At 49.7% G+C, this 24,886-nt stretch overlaps 1 protein-coding gene across 1 annotated transcript; it reads left to right on the top strand.

The window, feature by feature from the left end:
* The first annotated feature begins 57 nt into the window (after nucleotides 1-57).
* LOC118375145 (homeobox-containing protein 1-like) lies at nucleotides 58-22,532 on the top strand. Its single transcript, XM_052524339.1, has 9 exons — nucleotides 58-309; nucleotides 2,190-2,810; nucleotides 11,745-11,830; nucleotides 13,112-13,222; nucleotides 13,374-13,527; nucleotides 14,390-14,472; nucleotides 14,776-14,871; nucleotides 17,850-17,941; nucleotides 22,339-22,532. Exons 2-9 carry the CDS (start codon nucleotides 2,191-2,193, stop codon nucleotides 22,480-22,482), a joined length of 1,386 nt encoding a protein of 461 aa, XP_052380299.1. The 5' UTR covers nucleotides 58-309; nucleotide 2,190; the 3' UTR covers nucleotides 22,483-22,532.
* Nucleotides 22,533-24,886: the final 2,354 nt, after the last annotated feature.

Raw genomic sequence — 24,886 nt, forward strand, 5'->3', positions numbered from 1 at the left:
TTTGTGTCAAATTTCCTCGTTATGGCGCTGACCAAAATTAAACTACAACTCCCATGTAACTATCGTCAAGGTGTCTCTTTCAATATGGCTGTTGTCAGTCAGACAAAAGACAAACAGTCCGCTTGTGATTGAAATCTAGTAATAAAAAAAAAAAAGGGCCGGGCACTCCTGCTACTAGCTGGTGGTTGATCGATGTGTCGCTTCTGTTAAGAAGTGGTTTTCCCGACCGCCACACGCTGTTTTGTGGTGGTGCAATAATTAAAGGGTCAAGTGTACGGAGGCACATCGAGATAGCCAGCTAAACATAAGGTAAGATTTTATATATTTAAGCAAGCAAACGTTAGCTACTAGCCTATACATTTTTTTTTCTAATGGTGGATTAGCAGTTGTCTATCTTGCAATCTGATTAAAAAAAATATAATAACCAGCCCATTAAATTAAACTGAAACCGTTGTCTGATTAACTAAGTTAGCAAAAAATGCATAGCCTAAAGTCAAATGTATTATTTTGAATTTGCTAGCTTGCCAATAAACTAGCAAGGAGTATTTTTACTGGATAGGTCTGTCTGGAAAGCCAGTACCAACTCTATTTTCAGTACCGTAACAACAACAGTTTTGTTGTGTACCCGAAGGCCTTTGTTTACCTCATTTTGCCCAGCAAGGTAACGATGATGCATTGCAGAATGACTCATGTAAACAAGTTCCTATCTGTGTGAATTTTTTAAAATTTTCTTTGCGTTTGAATTTGGGCTTTTTCGCAAATGTACTTGGAACTACACAGAAATATGCAGCTACTTGACGCACCCATGACCTATATGACTAAATCAAGATATAGATGTTAAACGCTTATTTGTGGCTGATGCCATGATGAGAGAATTTTTTTTGTTTTTACAGACCTAAAGAGCCTTACAAACATATGCAGCACCACAGTTGAAATACTAGACCGCATTAAAGGAAGGGCAGAAACCAAGGACCCTGTGTGGTGACCAGTGTGTTGTTTGCTATCTAGGGCCATCTGTCAGAGGAGACAACTGAAGGATTAGGTCAACCGATGGTGGGTTTATACACATCATTGGTCAGAATTGAGGATAAATTACAGTTGTATAACAGTCTCTCCCTCTCTCTCTCACACACACACACACACCTTGTCTTGTGGTCTAACTAGAAGTTAACCTTTTCGTTAGCTTTTTGCTCCTTCTGGTTTACCCAGCTTTGTTAGTTAACCTACGGTCTAGTTAACCGTTAACTGGGTAAATATGTCCTGCTCAGGTGGGTAGGTAATGAATACAAAGGCAGTGATTTGAGCCATCGGGAAGAATCCCTGTAACAAATTTTTCAAAGACAACACCTGACACCTTTTCATTATTGTCCCTATTCTATTACTAGTTGATGGGCTCCAGATTAGAAAAGTTAGTCAGGCAACATGATTTGAAATAGTTTAGGACTGTAGCTAGCAGTGGACAGGTTTTAATGGTGTGTTGGTTTACTTAGCCACGGCAGCAGACTATGGGAAAAAAAAGGCCATTTTACTGATTTAAATCCAGATCAGTTGTCAGGTTTGAGAATATAGAATTAGGCTCCAGATCACTGTCGTATGGTGGTTCTAGAACTGAAAGTAAATCTAATGTAAAGTGCAAGCATGGATCTAGTGGTCAGAAGTGAATGCATTGCCAGCCAATGCTTCCAGAAGATGGAAAATGTGCCGCAGCCTGGTTATGATGATATTGATTTCTTATAACACAGTGAAATGCTTATGGAAAACCATTTGGAGAAATGTTTAGCCTATGGAAAACCCATGCAGTGGGGGAAGTGCATTTATTATTGGTCTTAAAGCAGTAGAATGATTATGAGACGGCATCTGCTGCTGCTTTCAAGGTGACTTTACATGAATTGTCTGCTGTTCCCAAAAGAAGCTCCCTCGTTTATTTTCTCCCTCCATACCTCCACTCCCCCTCTCTCTTACTTTTTCATTCCTTTTCTCTCACACTCTTCTTCCTCCTCCCCCTCTCCCCCACCTCTGTCCCTTCCTCCCCCTCCCCCCTCTCCCCACCTCTGTCCCTTCCTCCCCCTCCCCTCTCCCCCACCTCTGTCCCTTCCTCCCCTCCTCCCCCCTCCCCCACCTCTGTCCCTTCCTCCCCCTCCCCCTCTCCCCCACCTCTGTCCCTTCCTCCCCCTCCTCCTCTCCTCCAGGATGTCTCATTACACAGACGAGCCTCGCTTCACCATCGAGCAGATCGACTTGCTCCAGAGGCTGCGGCGTACGGGCATGACCAAGCAGGAGATCCTCCACGCCCTGGACACCCTAGACCGGCTGGACCTCGAGCACGGGGCCAAGTTCGGTCGTCGCACCTCCTCCAATAGCACCACCACAAACAACAACAACAACAACAACAACACTGCCTCTGTTTCTGCCGCCACCACCTCCTCAACAACATCCTCTTCCTGTAGTAGTAATCATAATAATGGTGGAAGCAGTAATGTTAACATGGCCCTGGCCTCATCCTCCACCAACTCTACCGCCACACAGACACAGTACCTCCCTCCACGTGGGGGGCTCTCCCCGTCGCCTAGCAACGGCTACGACACCTCCCCACCACCCGGCCCGCCCCCGCCCTCTGCCGTCCTCTCGTCCCCGGTGTCGCTGGTCGCCATGGTGCAGAACGGGGGGCGGGACAGCCTGGCGGCAACGCCCAATGGAAAGCTCTCGCCGCCTCGGTACCCAATGAATAGCGCTGCTGCCGTCAGGCCGTTCGGGTTCGAGGCCACGGAGGAGGAGCTGGACATTGATGACAAGGTGGAGGAGCTCATGAGGTCAGTGATGATGTCACGGTGGGGTCAATAGAACTATATTTATATCTCTGAAATCCTGAACTTTGCAGTTTTGTCCTCTTTGGCATGACAAGAAGTGTGATGATGGCTAAACAGGCCGGGACTCAGTCTGTGTGAGATCATATTCAATATGTTATTTTATACACCAGTCCACCATAATCAGGACTGTATCTGTTTATACACCAGTCCACCATCAGGACTGTATCAGTTTATACACCAGTCCACCATCAGGACTGTATCTGTTTATACACCAGTCCACCATCAGGACTGTATCAGTTTATACACCAGTCCACCATCAGGACTGTATCTGTTTATACACCAGTCCACCATCATCAGGACTGTATCAGTTTATACACCAGTCCACCATCATTAGGACTGTATCAGTTTATACACCAGTCCACCATCATCAGGACTGTATCAGTTTATACACCAGTCCACCATCAGGACTGTATCTGTTTATACACCAGTCCACCATCAGGACTGTATCTGTTTATACACCAGTCCACCATCATCAGGACTGTATCTGTTTATACACCAGTCCACCATCAGGACTGTATCAGTTTATACACCAGTCCACCATCAGGACTGTATCTGTTTATACACCAGTCCACCATCAGGACTGTATCAGTTTATACACCAGTCCACCATCAGGACTGTATCAGTTTATACACCAGTCCACCATCAGGACTGTATCAGTTTATACACCAGTCCACCATCAGGACTGTATCTGTTTATACACCAGTCCACCATCAGGACTGTATCTGTTTATACACCAGTCCACCATCAGGACTGTATCTGTTTATACACCAGTCCACCATCAGGACTGTATCAGTTTATACACCAGTCCACCATCAGGACTGTATCAGTTTATACACCATCAGGACTGTATCAGTTTATACACCAGTCCACCATCAGGACTGTATCAGTTTATACACCAGTCCACCATCAGGACTGTATCAGTTTATACACCAGTCCACCATCAGGACTGTATCAGTTTATACACCAGTCCACCATCAGGACTGTATCAGTTTATACACCAGTCCACCATCAGGACTGTATCAGTTTATACACCAGTCCACCATCATATCAGTTTATACACCAGTCCACCATCATATCAGTTTATACACCAGTCCACCATCATCAGGACTGTATCAGTTTATACACCAGTCCACCATCATATCAGTTTATACACCAGTCCACCATCATATCAGTTTATACACCAGTCCACCATCAGGACTGTATCAGTTTATACACCAGTCCACCATCAGGACTGTATCAGTTTATACACCAGTCCACCATCAGGACTGTATCAGTTTATACACCAGTCCATCATCAGGACTGTATCAGTTTATACACCAGTCCACCACCATCAGGACTGTATCTGTTTATACACCAGTCCACCATCAGGACTGTATCAGTTTATACACCAGTCCACCATCATGTATCAGTTTATACACCAGTCCACCATCAGGACTGTATCAGTTTATACACCAGTCCATCATCAGGACTGTATCAGTTTATACACCAGTCCACCACCATCAGGACTGTATCTGTTTATACACCAGTCCACCATCAGGACTGTATCAGTTTATACACCAGTCCACCATAATCAGGACTGTATCTGTTTATACACCAGTCCACCATCATATCAGTTTATACACCAGTCCACCATCAGGACTGTATCAGTTTATACACCAGTCCACCATCATCAGGACTGTATCTGTTTATACACCAGTCCACCATCATCAGGACTGTATCAGTTTATACACCAGTCCACCATCAGGACTGTATCAGTTTATACACCAGTCCACCATCAGGACTGTATCAGTTTATACACCAGTCCACCATCATCAGGACTGTATCAGTTTATACACCAGTCCACCATCAGGACTGTATCAGTTTATACACCAGTCCACCATCATCAGGACTGTATCAGTTTATACACCAGTCCACCATCAGGACTGTATCAGTTTATACACCAGTCCACCATCAGGACTGTATCAGTTTATACACCAGTCCACCACCATCAGGACTGTATCAGTTTATACACCAGTCCACCATCAGGACTGTATCAGTTTATACACCAGTCCATCATCAGGACTGTATCAGTTTATACACCAGTCCACCATCATATCAGTTTATACACCAGTCCACCATCAGGACTGTATCAGTTTATACACCAGTCCACCATCATATCAGTTTATACACCAGTCCACCATCATATCAGTTTATACACCAGTCCACCATCAGGACTGTATCAGTTTATACACCAGTCCACCATCAGGACTGTATCAGTTTATACACCAGTCCACCATCAGGACTGTATCAGTTTATACACCAGTTCACCATCATATCAGTTTATACACCAGTCCACCATCATATCAGTTTATACACCAGTCCATCATCAGGACTGTATCAGTTTATACACCAGTCCACCACCATCAGGACTGTATCAGTTTATACACCAGTCCACCATCATCAGGACTGTATCAGTTTATACACCAGTCCATCATCAGGACTGTATCAGTTTATACACCAGTCCACCATCAGGACTGTATCAGTTTATACACCAGTCCATCATCAGGACTGTATCAGTTTATACACCAGTCCACCATCAGGACTGTATCAGTTTATACACCAGTCCACCATCAGGACTGTATCAGTTTATACACCAGTCCACCATAATCAGGACTGTATCTGTTTATACACCAGTCCACCATCATGTATCAGTTTATACACCAGTCCACCATCAGGACTGTATCAGTTTATACACCAGTCCACCATAATCAGGACTGTATCAGTTTATACACCAGTCCACCATCAGGACTGTATCAGTTTATACACCAGTCCACCATCAGGACTGTATCAGTTTATACACCAGTCCACCATCAATCAGGACTGTATCTGTTTATACACCAGTCCACCATCATCAGGACTGTATCAGTTTATACACCAGTCCACCATCAGGACTGTATCAGTTTATACACCAGTCCACCATCATCAGGACTGTATCAGTTTATATACCAGTCCACCATCAGGACTGTATCAGTTTATACACCAGTCCATCATCAGGACTGTATCAGTTTATACACCAGTCCATCATCAGGACTGTATCAGTTTATACACCAGTCCACCACCATCAGGACTGTATCTGTTTATACACCAGTCCACCATCAGGACTGTATCAGTTTATACACCAGTCCATCATGTATCAGGTCCACTGTATCAGTTTATACACCAGTCCACCATCAGGACTGTATCAGTTTATACACCAGTCCACCATCAGGACTGTATCAGTTTATACACCAGTCCACCATCATATCAGTTTATACACCAGTCCATCATCAGGACTGTATCAGTTTATACACCAGTCCACCATCAGGACTGTATCAGTTTATACACCAGTCCACCATCATATCAGTTTATACACCAGTCCACCACCATCAGGACTGTATCTGTTTATACACCAGTCCACCATCAGGACTGTATCAGTCACAGATGCACATGTCTTTCACACACTTAAAAAGCATGAAAACATTTAGGCTACCACTTTCACTATTGACTAACTATTATTAAGTCACCCAAATGAAAATGTACGCGAACAGTTGTCCTGCCCGTAGGTCTCTTGATGTATGCATATGTTGAGTTACAAGCGGAACAGTAACTATAATGTTAAAAAGCCCTGCTACAATGTCTGCCCCCTCCTCTTAGAAGGTGCATTAGATGACATAATGTCCTGTAAGGGAAGCAGCATTCAGAAACATGGATGGTGCTGCGTGGTTAGATGGTTGGATGGTGCTGCGTGGTTGGATGGTGCTGCGTGGTTGGATGGTGCTGCGTGGTTGGATGGTGCTGCGTGGTTGGATGGTGCTGCCTGGTGGTGGTGGATGGTGCTGCGTGGTGGTGGATGGTGCTGCGGTGGTTGGATGGTGCTGCGTGGTTGGATGGTGCTGCCTGGTTGGATGGTGCTGCTGCGTGGATGGTGCTGCCTGGTTGGATGGTGCTGCCTGGTTGGATGGTGCTGCCTGGTTGGATGGTGCTGCGTGGTTGGATGGTGCTGCGTGGTTGGATGGTGCTGCGTGGTTGGATGGTGCTGCGTGGTTGGATGGTGCTGCCTGGTTGGATGGTGCTGCCTGGTTGGATGGTGCTGCCTGGTTGGATGGTGCTGCCTGGTTAGATGGTGCTGCGTTCCACACCCCCACGTTATATCCTCCATACTACGGATATTATCTTAAAGGAGGAGTCTACTATTGGTGCATCCATTTTTGTACTTTTTAAACTGCAAATCGCCCCTTAATGTGCCTGTTTCTTCTGTTTTCTCAGCTCTGCTGTGTTTAGCTGTTGGCACCTTCATCCTCCTCCACTCACCCTCTTCCTCCTCCACTCACCCTCTTCCTCCTCCACTCACCCTCTTCCTCCTCCACTCACCCCCTTCCTCCTCCACTCACCCTCTTCCTCCTCCACTCACCCCCTTCCTCCTCCACTCACCCCCCTCCTCCTCCACTCACCCCCCTCCTCCTCCACTCACCCTCTTCCTCCTCCACTCACCCTCTTCCTCCTCCACTCACCCCCTTCCTCCTCCACTCACCCTCTTCCTCCTCCACTCACCCTCTTCCTCCTCCACTCACCCTCTTCCTCCTCCACTCACCCTCTTCCTCCTCCACTCACCACCCATCCTCCTCCACTCACCCTCATCCTCCTCCACTCACCCTCTTCCTCCTCCACTCACCCTCTTCCTCCTCCACTCCTCCTCCTCTCACCCTCTTCCTCCTCCACTCACCCTCTTCCTCCTCCACTCACCCTCTTCCTCCTCCACTCACCACCCTCCTCCTCCACTCACCACCCTCCTCCTCCACTCACCACCCTCCTCCTCCACTCACCACCCTCCTCCTCCACTCACCCTCTTCCCCTCCACTCACCACCCTCCACTCACCACCCCCTCCTCCTCCACTCACCACCCTCCTCCTCCACTCACCCTCTTCCTCCTCCACTCACCCTCTTCCTCCTCCACTCACCACCCATCCTCCTCCACTCACCCTCCTCCTCCACTCACCCTCTTCCTCCTCCACTCACCCTCCTCCACTCTTCCTCCTCCACTCACCCTCTTCCTCCTCCACTCACCCTCTTCCTCCTCCACTCACCCTCTTCCTCCTCCACTCACCACCCTCCTCCTCCACTCACCACCCTCCTCCTCCACTCACCACCCTCCTCCTCCACTCACCCTCTTCATCCTCCACTCACCCTCTTCATCCTCCACTCACCCTCTTCATCCTCCACTCACCACCCTCCTCCTCCACTCACCACCCTCCTCCTCCACTCACCCCCCTCCTCCTCCACTCACCACCCATCCTCCTCCACTCACCACCCCTCCTCCTCCACTCACCACCCATCCTCCTCCACTCACCCTCTTCCTCCTCCTCCTCCACTCACCACCCATTCTCCTCCACTCACCACCCTCCTCCTCCACTCACCACCCTCCTCCTCCACTCACCACCCTCCTCCTCCTCTACCCACCCTCCTCATCCTCCTCTACCCACCCTCCTCATCCTCCTCTACCCACCCTCCTCATCCTCCTCTACCCACCCTCCTCATCCTCCACTCACTCACCCTCCTCCACGCACCCTCCTCCTCTACCCACCCTCCCATTCTCCTCCCTCCTGATTTAGAGCCTGTCCCAGATGTCATCCTAATCCCTATATAGGCAATAGGGTGCCATAGTGCTCTGGCTTAAAGTAGTGCACTATATAGGCAATAGGGTGCTATTTGGGACGTATCCTCGTAGTGTCGATAAGCAGCAGTCTTTCTTTGTGGGTCTATCTAATTTTAGCTGTGCCTCAATAAGGGAGGAGGAGGCGTGACTCATTCGATCTGGGAAATATGGAGAGTAGTGGAATAGTGAGCCACTGCAGGACAGCGACTGCTGTATACCTCGTCTTCCATCTCGTCAGATCAGGCTCTTTTACTAGACCAGGTCCCCACTTTCAGCCCAACGAAGGGAAACTGCAGTAGGCAAGGAGGGCACAGGTGGGGCACTCCGCCTGGTAGGGTGTCCGCCCGCTCTGCCTGGTAGGGTGTCTGCCTGGTAGGGTGTCCGTCCGCTCCGCCTGGTAGGGTGTCTGCCTGGTAGGGTGTCCGCCCGCTCGGCCTGGTAGGGTGTCTGCCTGGTAGGGTGTCGGTCCGCTCCGCCTGGTAGGGTGTCTGCCTGGTAGGGTGTCCGCCCGCTCGGCCTGGTAGGGTGTCTGCCTGGTAGGGTGTCCGTCTGCTCCGTCTGGTAGGGTGTCTGCCTGGTAGGGTGTCCGCCCGCTCGGCCTGGTAGGGTGTCCGCCCGCTCGGCCTGGTAGGGTGTCCGCCCGCTCGGCCTGGTAGGGTGTCCGCCCGCTCGGCCTGGTAGGGTGTCCGCCCGCTCGGCCTGGTAGGGTGTCCGCCCGCTCGGCCTGGTAGGGTGTCCGCCCGCTCGGCCTGGTATGGTGTCCGCCCGCTCGGCCTGGTATGGTGTCCGCCCGCTCGGCCTGGTAGGGTGTCCGCCCGCTCGGCCTGGTAGGGTGTCCGCCCGCTCGGCCTGGTAGGGTGTCCGCCCGCTCGGCCTGGTAGGGTGTCCGCCTGTCGGTAGGGTGTCCGCCCGCTCGGCCTGGTAGGGTGTCCGCCTGTCCATAGGGTGTCCGCCTGTCCATAGGGTGTCCGCCTGTCCATAGGGTGTCCGCCTGTCCATAGGGTGTCCGCCCGCTCGGCCTGGTAGGGTGTCCGCCTGTCCGTAGGGTGTCCGCCTGTCCGTAGGGTGTCCGCCAGTCCGTAAGGTGTCCGCCCGCTCGGCCTGGTAGGGTGTCCGCCCGCTCGGCCTGGTAGGGTGTCCGCCTGTCCGTAGGGTGTCCGCCTGTCCGTAGGGTGTCCGCCTGTCCGTAGGGTGTCCGCCCGCTCGGCCTGGTAGGGTGTCCGCCCGCCGCCTGTCGGTAGGGTGTCCTGGGTAGGGTGTCCGCCTGTCGGTAGGGTGTCCGCCTGTCGGTAGGGTGTCCGCCTGTCCGTAGGGTGTCCGCCTGTCCGTAGGGTGTCCGCCCGCTCGGCCTGGTAGGGTGTCCGCCTGTCCGTAGGGTGTCCGCCTGTCCGTAGGGTGTCCGCCTGTCCGTAGGGTGTCCGCCTCCGCCCCCGCTCGGCCTGGTAGGGTGTCCGCCTGTCCGTAGGGTGTCCGCCTGTCCGTAGGGTGTCCGCCTGTCCGTAGGGTGTCCGCCTGTCCATAGGGTGTCCGCCCGCTCGGCCTGGTAGGGTGTCCGCCTGTCCGTAGGGTGTCCGCCTGTCCGTAGGGTGTCCGCCTGTCCGTAGGGTGTCCGCCTGTCCGTAGGGTGTCCGCCTGTCCGTAGGGTGTCCGCCTGTCCGTAGGGTGTCCGCCTGTCCGTAGGGTGTCCGCCTGTCCGTAGGGTGTCCGCCTGTCCGTAGGGTGTCCGCCCGCTCTGTCCAGAAAAACAGGCTTTGGAGATGAAATTTGACTTCCTTATATTACAAAATCCATTTCAACAAGAGAAATATAGATTCTTAATTTACTGAATCGTTCCGTGGGATCTTTCTCAAACATATCAGCAAAAAATAAATTGGTGTTGTGTAACCTAATACATGCCATAAGAAGCACCAAGCTCTGTTGACATAACGGTGCAGGTTTCTCATAACTTGGCAGGTTTTTTCATTTTGTGGTTGTTGTTTTTAAAGTTCAATGAGCGTGACACGAGCTGAGTTAAAAAGGCTTTGAAAATGAAAAGCTCATTACTCCGTTGACATTTAACAGATGTGCTTGTTTTTTGTGAGAAATCTCAGAAATTAATATAGAAAAGCGTAAATGTTACTGTAATTTAATCATACCAAATATGTTTTCATGAATTGAATTCCCTTAAATCTATTTTATGAGAATTTGTAAGATTCTTGTTTGCATAAAATAGACGGAGACCAGTCTTATCAATAATAGGTAACAGAATTTATTCTCGGAGCGCGCTGCCACGTTACCATGAGCAACAGTTTATATACAATAACATGACGCCATTTGATTACTCCTAAAATGAATCCCCTCCTCTCGACCGGGACAAAGGGAACTTTGAAAGTTCATTCTAAGTTCATTCCAACTCACGAGCACATACACAAGACACACAACACAACTGAATTAACTTTTGACTCCTCACCATTATCGATCACCACTTAGCTGACAGCTCTAATTAACAGAAAACCTAGGAATGCACTCACTGCCTTATCTAAAACACCCCAGAGCTAATTTCTTCGGTTCAACCATAGGTTAACTACCTTATCTGTTTACTTAGTCCACAGCCCATTTCTTTCTTCCGAGTTGGAATGGTGTTCATTAACTTTAATTACTCCTTGTCCGTGTCACTCGATCCCTTCTTATAAACTCATATTGTTAATCAGATATAATAAAACAGAGTATAAGTTTACTTAGTTACAGTTTCATTTAAAATAAGACTATTGTTCAGTCATTTAATCATAATTTTCCTAACAGTAAACTCAAATACTGAGTGTCTGTCTTACCTCCTATATAGTTTTATGTCCTGCGGAATCGAGAAGAAAGATGACCAGTTTAACAGTGAACCTGTCAGGTGACCAGGAGCCTCTCACACAGCATCTAGCCTCGCTGACGCAACTGGCGTTTATCCACTTTTCTTCCCTCCTCTGGCCTCCATTGACTTTAGTTTTCCTAATTCTAATTCCTACAAGGGTTCAACTCCAATACCTTTTGAACGGATAATGATAGAGACATGAGGTTTGGACCATTTTTTTGTTTTCTTAGAGGTTGGTCAAAAGATGCATTTTTGATTGGACAACGAACTACATGGTAGTAGAAAACACACTGGTCCATGTTTTACAAAGCAAACATAACTATGTTTTCGTGTGTGTGTGTGTGTGTGTGTGTGTGTGTGTGTGCAGGAGGGACAGCAGTATCGTCAAGGAGGAGATCAAGTCCTTTCTGGGAAACAGGAGAATCTCTCAGGCTGTGGTTGCTCAGGTCACAGGTCAGTGAAGACACACACACATTCTGTGTTGGCCCAGGTCAGTAAGACCGTGAAGCTTCCACTATAACTGACAACCCTTCGCACTACAAGCCTCACACAGCAATCAACTCTCTAACAGACATAGGATTGAGTTGAATAGACTTTATTTCATCAGACATCTATTTTAGTATATGGGCAGGGCAGTACAGTGACAGCTACATTAGGTGTGTGTGTGTGTGTGTGTGTACACACACTACCGTTCAAAGTTTGGGGTCACTTAGAAAGTGCTTTGTTTCTGGTCATTTTGAGCCTGTAATCGAACCCACAAATGCTGATGCTCCAGATACTCAACTTGTCTAAAGAAGGCCAGTTTTATTGCTTCTTTAATCAGGACCACAGTTTTTTCAGCTGTGCTAACATGATTGCAAAAGGGTTTTCTAATGATCAATTAGCCTTTTAAAATTATAAACTTGGATTAGCTAACACAACGTGCCATTGGAACACAGGAGTGATGGTTGCTGATAATGGGCCTCTGTACGCCCATGTAGATATTCCATTTAAAAAATCAGCCGTTTCCAGCTGCAATAGTCATTTACAACATTAACAATGTCTATACTATATTTCTGATAATTTTGATGTTATTTTAATGGACAAAAAAATGTGCTTATCTGTCAAAAAAACAATGACATTTCAAAGTGACCACAAACTTTTGAACAGTAGTGTGTTTTTAGTCAGTACAGTGATAGCTACATTAGTGATTGTGTGTGTGTGTGTATATATATATATATATTTACAGTCCCAGTCAAAAGTTTGGAAACACCTACTCATTCAAGGGTTTTCTTTTCATTCTACTATTTTCTACATTGTAGAATAATAGTGAAGACGTCAAAACTATGAAATAACACATATGGAATCATGTAGTAACCAAAAAAGTGTTAAACGAATCAAAATATATTTCATATATTATTCTTTAAAGTAGCCACCCTTTGCCTTCATGACAGCTTTGCACAGTCTTAGCATTCTCTCAACCAGCTTCACCTGGAATGCTTTTCCAACAGTGGTGAAGGAGTTCCCACATATGCTGAGCACTTGTTGGCTGCTTTTCCTTCACTCTGCAGTCCAACTAATCCCAAACCATCTCAATTGGGTTTAGTGTGTATATCTATATGCAGTACAGTGATAGCTACATTAGTAATGCGTATATGTAGGCTACAATTCTCTTTGCTGTATGTGTTAAGTCTCTGTGTTTATTGCCTGGTAAGACTGCTGGTTTTTAACTGTGTGGTGCCTATGTGCTTCCAGGTATTAGTCAGAGCAGGATCTCTCATTGGTTGCTCCAGCACGGCTCTGACCTCAGCGAACAGAAGAAGAGAGCTTTCTACCGCTGGTACCAGCTAGAGAAAACTACCCCAGGTACACCTACCTACCTACCTACCTACCTACCTACCTACCTGGTCTCTAAACTAAAACAATTTCAGCCCTTTTGGTTCCATTTGGTGTCTAGTGAATATGAGACATGTTAAAAAGTTCTAACTTAATGCTTTCTCTCTATTGGCTCCTCCAGGTGCCACTCTAAACATGTGCCCTGCCCCCATGGCTCTGGAGGAGATGGAGTGGAGACAGACCCCACCCCCTATAAGCACCGCCCCCGGGAGCTTCCGGCTTCGGCGTGGGAGTCGCTTTACCTGGAGGAAGGAATGTCTGGCTGTGATGGAGAGGTTAGGGGGAGAGAGGGGGGAGGGATGAGGGGAGAGAGGTTAGGGGGGGGGTGAGGGGAGAGAGGTTAGGGGGATGAGGGAGAGAGTTTAGGGGGGGATGAGGGGAGAGAGGTTAGGGGAGGGATGAGGGGAGAGAGGTTAGGGGGAGGGATGAGGGGAGAGAGGTTAGGGGGGGAGGAGGTTAGAGGGGAGAGGTTAGGGGAGGGGAGAGAGGTTAGGGGGGGAGGGGTTAGAGAGGTTAGGGGAGGGGAGAGAGGTTAGGGGGGGAGGGGAGAGAGGTTAGGGGAGGGAGGGAGAGAGGTTAGGGGGAGGGATGGGGAGAGAGGTTAGGGGGGGGAGGGGAGAGAGGTTAGGGGGAGGGATGAGGGGAGAGAGGTTAGGGGGAGATGAGGGGAGAGAGGTTAGGGGGAGGGATGATGGGAACGAGGTTAGGGGAGAGAGGAGGGGAGGGATGATGGGAAGAGAGGTTAGGGGGAGGGATGATGGGAACAAGAGGTTAGGGGGAGGGATGAGGTGGGGGAGGGAGAGGGTTAGGGGGAGGGATGATTAGGGAACGAGAGGAGGGGGGGGATGATGGGAATGAGAGGGGAGGGGGAGGGATGAGGGGAGGTTAGGGGGGGGATTACTAGTTGTGCGAGGCGATTGGGCAGGAGATGTGAGGAGAGAGCCCTTATCAATAGTAGTGCACAACATAGGGGAGAATCTCAACCTAACCCATTGGATGAGAAGGTCAGAGGTGACCTCTTTCCATCTCATCCAATGGGTTTTGAGAAGGGGTCGAGGAGAGAGGTGAGAATAGGGTACCATTAGGATTTAGGTAGTATTCCAATGTTTTGCCATGACAACCACCTCTTCTCCTCAGCTACTTCAATGACAACCAGTACCCTGACGAAGCCAAGAGAGAGGAGATCGCCAACGCCTGCAACGCTGTCATCCAGAAACCAGGTATTTCCTTCTGTCCACCTTACCGTTGTCCTGGCTTTTCTTGTTCTCATGCACCTCTTTTCTTACTAGGACCTGATTTTGCTGATAGCTGCTTTGTTGAGTCAATGTTTTACTTTACCAACCTCGTATCACAGGCATTGTATCTGTCTTACCTAGCTACCTTAAGTTGAATGCACTGATTGTGAGCTGCTCTGCTTTTCTTTTTTTAATTGTTAAAAAAATAAATAAACAAATCGGCATATTTTGCCCTAAGGAATATACTTTACTATACGCAATACTAAACTGTGGACTGTTTTATTCCAGGGAAGAAGCTTTCGGATCTGGAGAGAGTCACATCCCTCAAAGTCTACAACTGGTTTGCCAACCGACGCAAGGAGATCAAGAGACGGGCTAATATTGGTAATGCTGGGCTAATATTGGGGGAGCTGGGCTAATATTGGGGGAGCTGGGCTAATATTGGGGACGCTAGGGGGGGAGGGGAATATTGGGGACGGGGCTAATATTGGGGAAGCTGCTAATATTGGGGAGCTTAGGGGAATATTGGGAGAAGGTGGGCTAATATTGGGGAAGCTGGGCTAATATTGGGGAAGCTGGGCTAATATTGGGGAAGCTGGGCTAATATTGGGGAGCTGGGCTAATATTGGGGAAGCTTAGGGGAGGGATGATTGGGGAGCTTGGCTAATATTGGGGAAGCTGGGCTAGATATTGGGGAGCTGGGCTAATATTGGGGAGCTGGGAACGATTGGGGGGGGAGCTGGGGGAAGATTGGGGAGCTGGGCTAATATTGGGAAAGCTGGGCTAATATTGGGGAAGCTGGGATAATATTGGAGGAAGGGGCTAGGGATGGGCTAATATTGGTAATGCTTGGCTAATATTGGAGGAGATGTGAGGCTAAGCCCTTGGTAATGCTTGGCTAATATTGGGGAAGCTGGGCTAATATTGGGGAAGCTGGGCTGAATATTGGGGAGCTGGGCTAATTTTGGGGAGCTGGGCTAATTTTGGGGTGAGCTGGGCTAATATTGGGAATACGCTGAGCTAATATTGGGGACGCTGGGCTAATATTGGAGCTGGCTAATATTGGGGACTGCTAATATTGGGGAGACGCTGGGCTAATATTGGGGACGCTTCTACCTTGGGGTTGTCCTGGCTAATCTTGGGGACTCTGGGCTAATCTTGGGGACGCTGGGCTAATTTGGGGACGCTTTGGGCTAATGTTTTACTGACGCTGGGCTAATCTTGGGGACGCTGGGCTAATCTTGGGGAATGGGCTAATCTTGGGGACGCTGGGCTAATCTTGGGGAATTGCTGGGCTAATATTGGGGACGCTTAAGGAATAATATTGGGGACGCTGGGCTAATATTGGGGATGCTGGGAGTAACATTCAAAGCACAACTGGGCTAATATTGGGGATGCTGGGATAATATTGGGGAAGCTGGGCTAATATTGGGGACGCTGGGCTAATATTGGGCACGCTGGGCTAATATTGGGCACGCTGGGCTAATATTGGGGATGCTGGGATAATATTGGTAACATGGGCTTGTGGGCGCTGGGCTAATATTGGGGAAGCTGGGCTAATATTGGGGAAGCTGGGCTAATATTGGGCACGCTGGGCTAATATTGGGGATGCTGGGATAATATTGGTAACATGGGCTTGTGGACGCTGGGCTAATATTGGGGAAGCTGGGCTAATATTGGGGACGCTGGGCTAATATTGGGCACGCTGGGCTAATATTGGGGAAGCTGGGCTAATATTGGGGAAGCTGGGCTAATATTGGGGAAGCTGGGCTAATATTGGGGACGCTGGGCTAATATTGGTCACGCTGGGCTAATATTGGTCACGCTGGGCTAATATTGGGGATGCTGGGATAATATTGGTAACATGGACTTGTGGATGCTGGGCTAATATTGGGGAAGCTGGGCTAATATTGGGCACGCTGGGCTAATATTGGGGACGCTGGGCTAATATTGGGGAAGCTGGGCTAATATTGGGGACGCTGGGCTAATATTGGGGACGCTGGGCTAATCTTGGGGACGCTGGGCTAATCTTGGGACGCTGGGCTAATCTTGGAGACGCTGGGCTAATATTGGGGACGCTGGGCTAATATTGGGGACGCTGGGCTAATATTGGTCACGCTGGGCTAATATTGGGGATGCTGGGATAATATTGGGCACGCTGGGCTAATATTGGGGATGCTGGGATAATATTGGTAACATGGGCTTGTGGACGCTGGGCTAATATTGGGGAAGCTGGGCTAATATTGGGGACGCTGGGCTAATATTGGGGGCGCTGGGCTAATATTGGGGGCGCTGGGCTAATATTGGGGACGCTGGGCTAATATTGGTAACGCAGGGCTAATATTGGGGACGCTGGGCTAATATTGGGCACGCTGGGCTAATATTGGGCACGCTGGGCTAATATTGGGGACGCTGGGCTAATATTGGGGAAGCTGGGCTAATATTGGGGACGCTGGGCTAATATTGGGGACGCTGGGCTAATATTGGGCACGCTGGGCTAATATTGGGGATGCTGGGATAATATTGGTAACATGGGCTTGTGGACGCTGGGCTAATATTGGGGGCGCTGGGCTAATATTGGGGGCGCTGGGCTAATATTGGTAACATGGGCTTGTGGACGCTGGGCTAATATTGGGGAAGCTGGGCTAATATTGGGCACGCTGGGCTAATATTGGGCACGCTGGGCTAATATTGGGCACGCTGGGCTAATATTGGGCACGCTGGGCTAATATTGGGGACGCTGGGCTTGAGGCTGGGTATCTGTTGTAATAAAGACAAAGAACGAGGGCTCGGTTTCTCGATAGTGATGGAACTTCGGATTAGGAGTGTTTAAACAATGCGTCTCTCCTACAACTGCCCTGAAGACGTAACATAAGTTTCCCAAAACGCCATGCAGAGCGAATGTTTCAGAAGTGAGTCGTGGAGGCATGTGTTAATACTGATTGGAGAGAAAGAAAGGAAGAACTGTTCGCAGATCAGTGTTCTCTCCGTCCAACTCTTACATTAACATTATAACGATTCCACAATTTTTGTATTTGTTTTTTATTTATTTAACCTTTATTTAACTTAACCTTTATTACATTGACGGCCTTCCAGGGAACAGTGGGTTTAACTGCCTTGTTTAGGGGCAGAACAACAGATTTGTACCTTGTCAGCGTTGGGATTCTATCTAGCTACCTTTCGGTTACTGGCCCAACGCTCTAGGCACTAGGCTACCTGCTGCCCTCCACAATACTGACGACTGTTCCTAGAAAGATATTATCACCTATGGCTACAAATATTAGGCGGCTTATTATAATGTTTACCCTATAATAAGTCTAGATTTGGCACATCATGAAATATATTCTGTTTTTCTCAAGAAGCCACGATCTTGGAGAGCCATGGGATAGACGTTCAGAGTCCTGGAGGACATTCCAACAGCGACGACATCGATGGAGGCGACTACACAGAACAGGCCTGTGACCTGCCCTACTTCGACAAGAGACCCATGGCCAGACCCTTTGGCTTCTACAGGCTGGAGCCCACTTCACCCACACAGGTATGCAGCCAGGACCAGGGACAGGTATGCAGCCAGGACCAGGTATGCAGCCAGGACCAGGCACAGGTATGCAGCCAGGACCAGGGACAGGTATGCAGCCAGGACCAGGGACAGGTATGCAGCCAGGACCAGGGACAGGTATGCAGCCAGGACCAGGGACAGGTATGCAGCCAGGACCAGGGACAGGTTGCAGCCAGGACCAGGGACAGGTATGCAGCCAGGACCAGGTATGCAGCCAGGACCAGGTATGCAGCCAGGACCAGGTATGCAGCCAGGACCAGGTATGCAGCCAGGACCAGGACCAGGTATGCAGCCAGGACCAGGGACAGGTATGCAGCCAAGACCAGGGACAGGTATGCAGCCAGGACCAGGTATGCAGCCAGGACCAGGGACAGGTATGCAGCCAGGACCAGGGACAGGTATGCAGCCAGGGACAGGTATGCAGCCAGGACCAGGTATGCAGCCAGGACCAGGGACAGGTATGCAGCCAGGACCAGGTATGCAGCCAGGACCAGGACCAGGTATGCAGCCAGGCCATGGACAGGTATGCAGCCAGGACCAGGGACAGGTATGCAGCCAGGACCAGGCACAGGTATGCAGCCAGGACCAGGTATGCAGCCAGGACCAGGTATGCAGCCAGGACCAGGTATGCAGCCAGGACCAGGGACAGGTATGCAGCCAGGACCAGGGACAGGTATGCAGCCAGGACCAGGGACAGGTATGCAGCCAGGACCAGGTATGCAGCCAGGACCAGGGACAGGTATGCAGCCAGGACCAGGTATGCAGCCAGAACCAGGTATGCAGCCAGGACCAGGTATGCAGCTAGGACAGGTATGCAGCCAGGACCAGGGACAGGTATGCAGCCAGGACCAGGGACAGGTATGCAGCCAGGACCAGGGACAGGTATGCAGCCAGGACCAGGTATGCAGCCAGGACCAGGGACAGGTATGCAGCCAGGACCAGGGACAGGTATGCAGCCAGGACCAGGGACAGGTATGCAGCCAGGACCAGGTATGCAGCCAGGACCAGGGACAGGTATGCAGCCAGGACCAGGTATGCAGCCAGGACCAGGTATGCAGCCAGGACCAGGTATGCAGCCAGGACCAGGTATGCAGCCAGGACCAGGTATGCAGCCAGGACCAGGGACAGGTATGCAGCCAGGGACAGGTATGCAGCCAGGGACAGGTATGCAGCCAGGACCAGGGACAGGTATGCAGCCAGGACCAGGGACAGGTATGCGACCAGGACCAGGTATGCAGCCAGGACCAGGGACAGGTATGTCTCGTATGCCGAGCGTAGCGATTTATAAACTTGATCACCACTGTAAAAACCGTCTTGACATTTGCAACAATGTTGCAAATATTAAAATTCAATCTCCACTGTGTCCTATAATAATGGTGTTGTGAGTCGGGACGAGACATTATTTCAGCCAGTCAATCATGAATCAGCGTCATTTTTATAAAGACATTTATTTTTAATTTTTTTAACTGAAACGAAAAGCAGCTAGTTTGCTGTCTTGCTATCTTCAGTCTGAAGTGATTGTGTTAGCTGTGTAGTTGGCTAGCTAGCAAGGGGGGGAAGAGCTTCCATAGCAACCATTTTGGTTTCCGATAGTTCCAGAACTTTGCAGGTTGCTATCAGCCAATTCTTGGGTGGTTTTGCTTTACATGGCAGTCGATGGGAATAGAACTAACGACCAGAGAACGCCTAAAATTGCACTTGACAACCAGTGTTTGTGAATGTAGCATTGTGTTTTGTTGAAAACTGTATGGTTTTGGAACTAATCTTTTTTTATTTCTGCTAACCCCGTTGTATAAAAGCAATAATACACACGTCCATGTGTCATGACATTTTTATCACGGCTGCGGTGGTCTACGACTCTATGCCGCTCGGCTTCGCCTCGTCGCTATGACCACGTCACAGCCATGATAGAAATGTCATAACACATGGCCTCGTGTTATTGGTTAACTACATCTCTGCCTCCGCCTGTTCCCCCTCCCAGAGTTCCACCATGTTAGATGGGCAGCATCCCCCCCCCAGTCAATATGCTCAGATTACCGTAGTCACTACTAGGGCCATCTCCATTTTGAAGTAGTCATGTGGGTGGGACCACTGAGGTACAATAAGAACTGGAGACTGTGTCCAAAATGTCCGGCCGTTGTTTTCAAGGAAATCTACTCGGGTTTGCTTACGCCGAGTCATGCATCGTCTAGATCCGGGTTGCATCCAGCTTTGTACAGACCAACATCACATGCACACTAGCCCTCGGGGCGCATAAGGAGCAGCCGATTCATGCATCGTCTAGATCCGGGTTGCATCCAGCTTTGTACAGACCAACATCACATGCACACTAGCCCTCGGGGCACATAAGGAGCAGCCGATTCATGCATCGTCTAGATCCGGGTTGCATCCAGCTTTGTACAGACCAACATCACATGCACACTAGCCCTCGGGGCGCATAAGGAGCAGCCGATTCATGCATCGTCTAGATCCGTGTTGCATCCAGCTTTGTACAGACCAACATCACATGCACACTAGCCCTCGGGGCGCACAAGGAGCAGCCGATTCATGCATCGTCTAGATCCGGGTTGCATCCAGCTTTGTACAGACCAACATCACATGCACACTAGCCCTCGGGGCGCACAAGGAGCAGCGACAATTATTTGAATAATTCAATGGATGTTTTTATTTTTTTTTGTACAAAGGCCATAACTGAAGTGTCTTATTAAGAGTTTTCAAATCTGACTTCTCTGTGTCCGTGTCAGTTAAACTGCAGTACCAAAGAAAAACAGTAGGGGCAGTCGACCTATTTAAAAAAATATATATATTAAAAATAAAATAAATGTTTAACTAGGCATGTCAGTTAAGAACAAATTCTTATTTTCCTTGTCAGCTCGGGGATTTGATCTCGCAACCTTTCGGTTACTGGCCAAACGCTCTAACCACTAGGCTACCTGCCGCCCCTTGCCCCCTCTGCTATGGGCAGAGAGGGCGAGGAGAAGCGAGAGGGGTTTACTCCGCCCCAAATCTGTCCACACAAAAATATGACCACAAAGTGAGAAATTGTTGTACGGAGGTCCATAAGTGTTGAATGTAAGTCAACAAAAATGTGTATTGCCAATATTTTCCACGTGAAGCGCATTTCACTCAATAGATACTGGTCATGGTTAGGTTGGTACAAATGTACTGATATAAGTGGACATGCGTGGAATTTTGGCAACTTTAAAAAAAAATAGTACTTTATATTGGCGTTGTGCCTGTTGTTCACAGAATGGTCCTACCAGATCTCTCCATTGGGGCAGTCACTTAACCCATAGCAATTATATTGACAAGATAGTTAAGGAAGGGTCACAGGATTCCATCCAGGTCGTCAGGATCTGTCAGCCAATGAATTATACTCCTGAGCAAAGTTTCCATAACTAAGACAATACACTGCAGGTAACCTTGGCTCTGTACCTGTTAAGACAATACACTGCAGGTAACCTTGGCTCTGTACCTGATAAGACAATACACTGCAGGTAACCTTGGCTCTGTACCTGTTAAGACAATACACTGCAGCCTTGGCTCTGTACCTGTTAAGACAATAACCAGGTAACCTTGGCTCTGTACCTGTTAAGACGATACACTGCAGGTAACCTTGGCTCTGTACCTGTTAAGACACTGCAGGTAACCTTGGCTCTGTACCTGTTAAGACAATACACTGCAGGTAACCTTGGCTCTGTACCTGTTAAGACAATACACTGCAGGTAACCTTGGCTCTGTACCTGTTAAGACAATACACTGCAGGTAACCTTGGCTCTGTACCTGTTAAGACAATACACTGCAGGTAACCTTGGCTCTGTACCTGATAAGACAATACACTGCAGGTAACCTTGGCTCTGTACCTGTTAAGACAATACACTGCAGGTAACCTTGGCTCTGTACCTGTTAAGACAATACACTGCAGGTAACCTTGGCTCTGTACCTGTTAAGACAATACACTGCAGGTAACCTTGGCTCTGTACCTGTTAAGACAATACACTGCAGGTAACCTTGGCTCTGTACCTGTTAAGACAATACACTGCAGGTAACCTTGGCTCTGTACCTGTTAAGACGATACACTGCAGCACAGTAGGTGGTGGTGTGCACCATTTTAGTTGATGTACACACTGCCAGTACACTAATAGAACTAGAACAATAAATTGACTACTTTAAAATGGAGATTGACTACTTTTTAAAAATGCACTGCCAATGCTGCCACAGAAGTCAGCCATTACAAGGATAAAAGGTGTGCTATCCTTCCATATGGATGAGCTCTCCCCTCCTACTCCTAGGATGATGGTCCAGGCCATGGAGACCACCAGGACCCCATCTCTCTGGCCGTTGAGATGGCAGCAGTCAACCACACCATCCTGGCTCTTTCCCGGACCGGAGGGGTGCCCAGCGACATCAAGACAGAGGCCCTGGATGATGACTGAACACGGGGAGGGGGTTACTGGATGGATGACTGAATGAGGGGAGGGGATGATGACTGAACACGGGGAGGGGGTTACTGGATGAATGACTGAATGAGGGGAGGGATTACTGGATGAATGACTGAACACGGGGGGGGTTACTGGATGATGACTGAACACGGGGAGGGGGTTACTGGATGAATGACTGAATGAGGGGAGGGGATTACTGGATGAATGACTGAACACGGGGAGGGGGTTACTGGATGATGACTGAACACGGGAGGGGGTTACTGGATGAATGACTGGATTACTGAATGACTGAATGATGAATGGAATGAGGGGAGGGGATTACTGGATGAATGACTGAACACGGGGGGGGTTACTGGATGATGACTGAACACGGGGAGGGGGTTACTGGATGATGACTGAACACGGGGAGGGGGTTACTGGATGAATGACTGAATGAGGGGAGGGGATGATGACTGAACACGGGGAGGGGGTTACTGGATGAATGACTGAATGAGGGGAGGGGGTTTACTGGATGAATGACTGAATGAGGGGAGGGGATTACTGGATGGATGACTGAATGAGGGGAGGGGATTACTGAGCAGGGGGAGGGGGAGAGGGGAGGGGGTTACTGGATGAATGACTGAATGAGGGAAGGGGTTACTGGATGAATGACTGAATGAGGGGAGGGGAAGAGGGGAGGGGTTACTGGATGAATGACTGAATGAGGGGAGGGATTACTGAGCAGGGGAGGGGGAGAGGGGAGGGGTTACTGGATGGATGACTGAATGAGGGGAGGGGATTACTGGATGGATGACTGAATGAGGGGAGGGGAGGGGATTACTGAGCAGGGGGAGGAGGAAGAGGGGAGGGGGTTACTGGATGAATGACTGAATGAGGGGAGGGGTTTACTGGATGAATGACTGAATGAGGGGAGGAGGAAGAGGGGAGGGGATTACTGGATGGATGACAATGAGGGGAGGGGATTACTGAGCAGGGGGAGGAGGAAGAGGGAGGGGTTACTGGATGAATGACTGAATGAGGGGAGGGGTTACTGGATGAATGACTGAATGAGGGGAGGGGAAGAGGGGAGGGGTTACTGGATGGATGACAATGAATTACTGAGGGGGAGGAGGAAGAGGGGAGGGGGTTACTGGATGAATGACTGAATGAGGGGAGGGGTTTACTGGATGAATGACTGAATGAGGGGAGGAGGAAGAGGGGAGGGGGTTACTGGATGGATGACTGAAGGGGAGGGGAAAGGGGGAGGGGGTTACTGGATGGATGACTGAATGAGGGGAGGGGGTTACTGGATGGATGACTGAATGAGGGGGAGGGGGTTACTGGATGGATGACTGAATGAGGGGGAGGGGGTTACTGGATGGATGACTGAACAGGGGGAGGGGGTTACTGGATGGATGACTGAACAGGGGGAAGAGGGGAGGGGGTTACTGGATGGATGACTGAATGAGGGGAGGGGGTTACTGGATGGATGACTGAATGAGGGGGAGGGGGTTACTGGATGGATGACTGAATGAGGGGGAGGGGGTTACTGGATGGATGACTGAACAGGGGGAGGGGGTTACTGGATGGATGACTGAACAGGGGGAAGAGGGGAGGGGGTTACTGGGTGGATGACTGAACAAGGGGAGGGGGTTACTGGATGGATGACTGAACAGGGGGAAGAGGGGAGGGGGTTACTGGGTGGATGACTGAACAAGGGGAGGGTTTTACTGGGTGGATGATTGTATGAGGGGAGGGGGTTACAGGATAAATGACTGAATGAGGGGAGGGGGTTACTGGAAGAATGACTGAATGAGGGGAGGGGATTACTGAGCAGGGGGAGGGGGAAGAGGGGAGGGGGTTACTGGATGAATGACTGAATGAGGGAAGGGAATTACTGAGCAGGGGGAGGGGGAAGAGGGGGCGGGGTTACTGGATGGATGACTGAATGAGGGGAGGGGGTTACTGGATGGATGTCAATGAGGGGAGGGGTTTACTGGATGGATGACTGAATGAGGGGGGTTACTGGATGGATGACTGAACAGGGGGAAGAGGGGAGGGGGTTACTGGATGGATGACTGAACAAGGGGAGGGAGTTACTGAACAATGACTGGTGAGGTGGTTACTGGATGTGTCCCAGTGTACCCTGTCCTCGTCACAGCCCCAATGTACCCTGTCCTCGTCATAGCCCCAGTGTACCCTGCCCTGTCCTCGTCACAGCCCCAGTGTACCCTGTCCTGTCCTCGTCGCAGCCCCAGTGTACCCTGCCCTGTCCTCGTCACAGCCCCAGTGTACCCTGCCCTGTCCTCGTCACAGCCCCAGTGTACCCTGTCCCTGTCCCAGTGTACCCTGTCCTCGTCACAGCCCCAGTGTACCCTGCCCTGTCCTCGTCACAGCCCCAGTGTACCCTGTCCTGTCC

This window comes from Oncorhynchus keta, chromosome 8 (genome assembly GCF_023373465.1).
Source record: "Oncorhynchus keta strain PuntledgeMale-10-30-2019 chromosome 8, Oket_V2, whole genome shotgun sequence".
Lineage (NCBI taxonomy): Eukaryota > Metazoa > Chordata > Actinopteri > Salmoniformes > Salmonidae > Oncorhynchus > Oncorhynchus keta.

What these genes read in the sequence shown, in the direction of transcription:
- LOC118375145 (XM_052524339.1), top strand. Translation starts at nt 2,191, where the DNA reads ATGTCTCATTACACAGACGAGCCTCGCTTCACCATCGAGCAGATCGAC. An exon ending in CGCTGTCATCCAGAAACCAG is followed by an intron (nt 14,473 to 14,775) that starts GTATTTCCTTCT and finishes GTTTTATTCCAG; the next exon opens with GGAAGAAGCTTTCGGATCTG. An exon ending in GAGGCGACTACACAGAACAG is followed by an intron (nt 17,942 to 22,338) that starts GCCTGTGACCTG and finishes TCCTACTCCTAG; the next exon opens with GATGATGGTCCAGGCCATGG.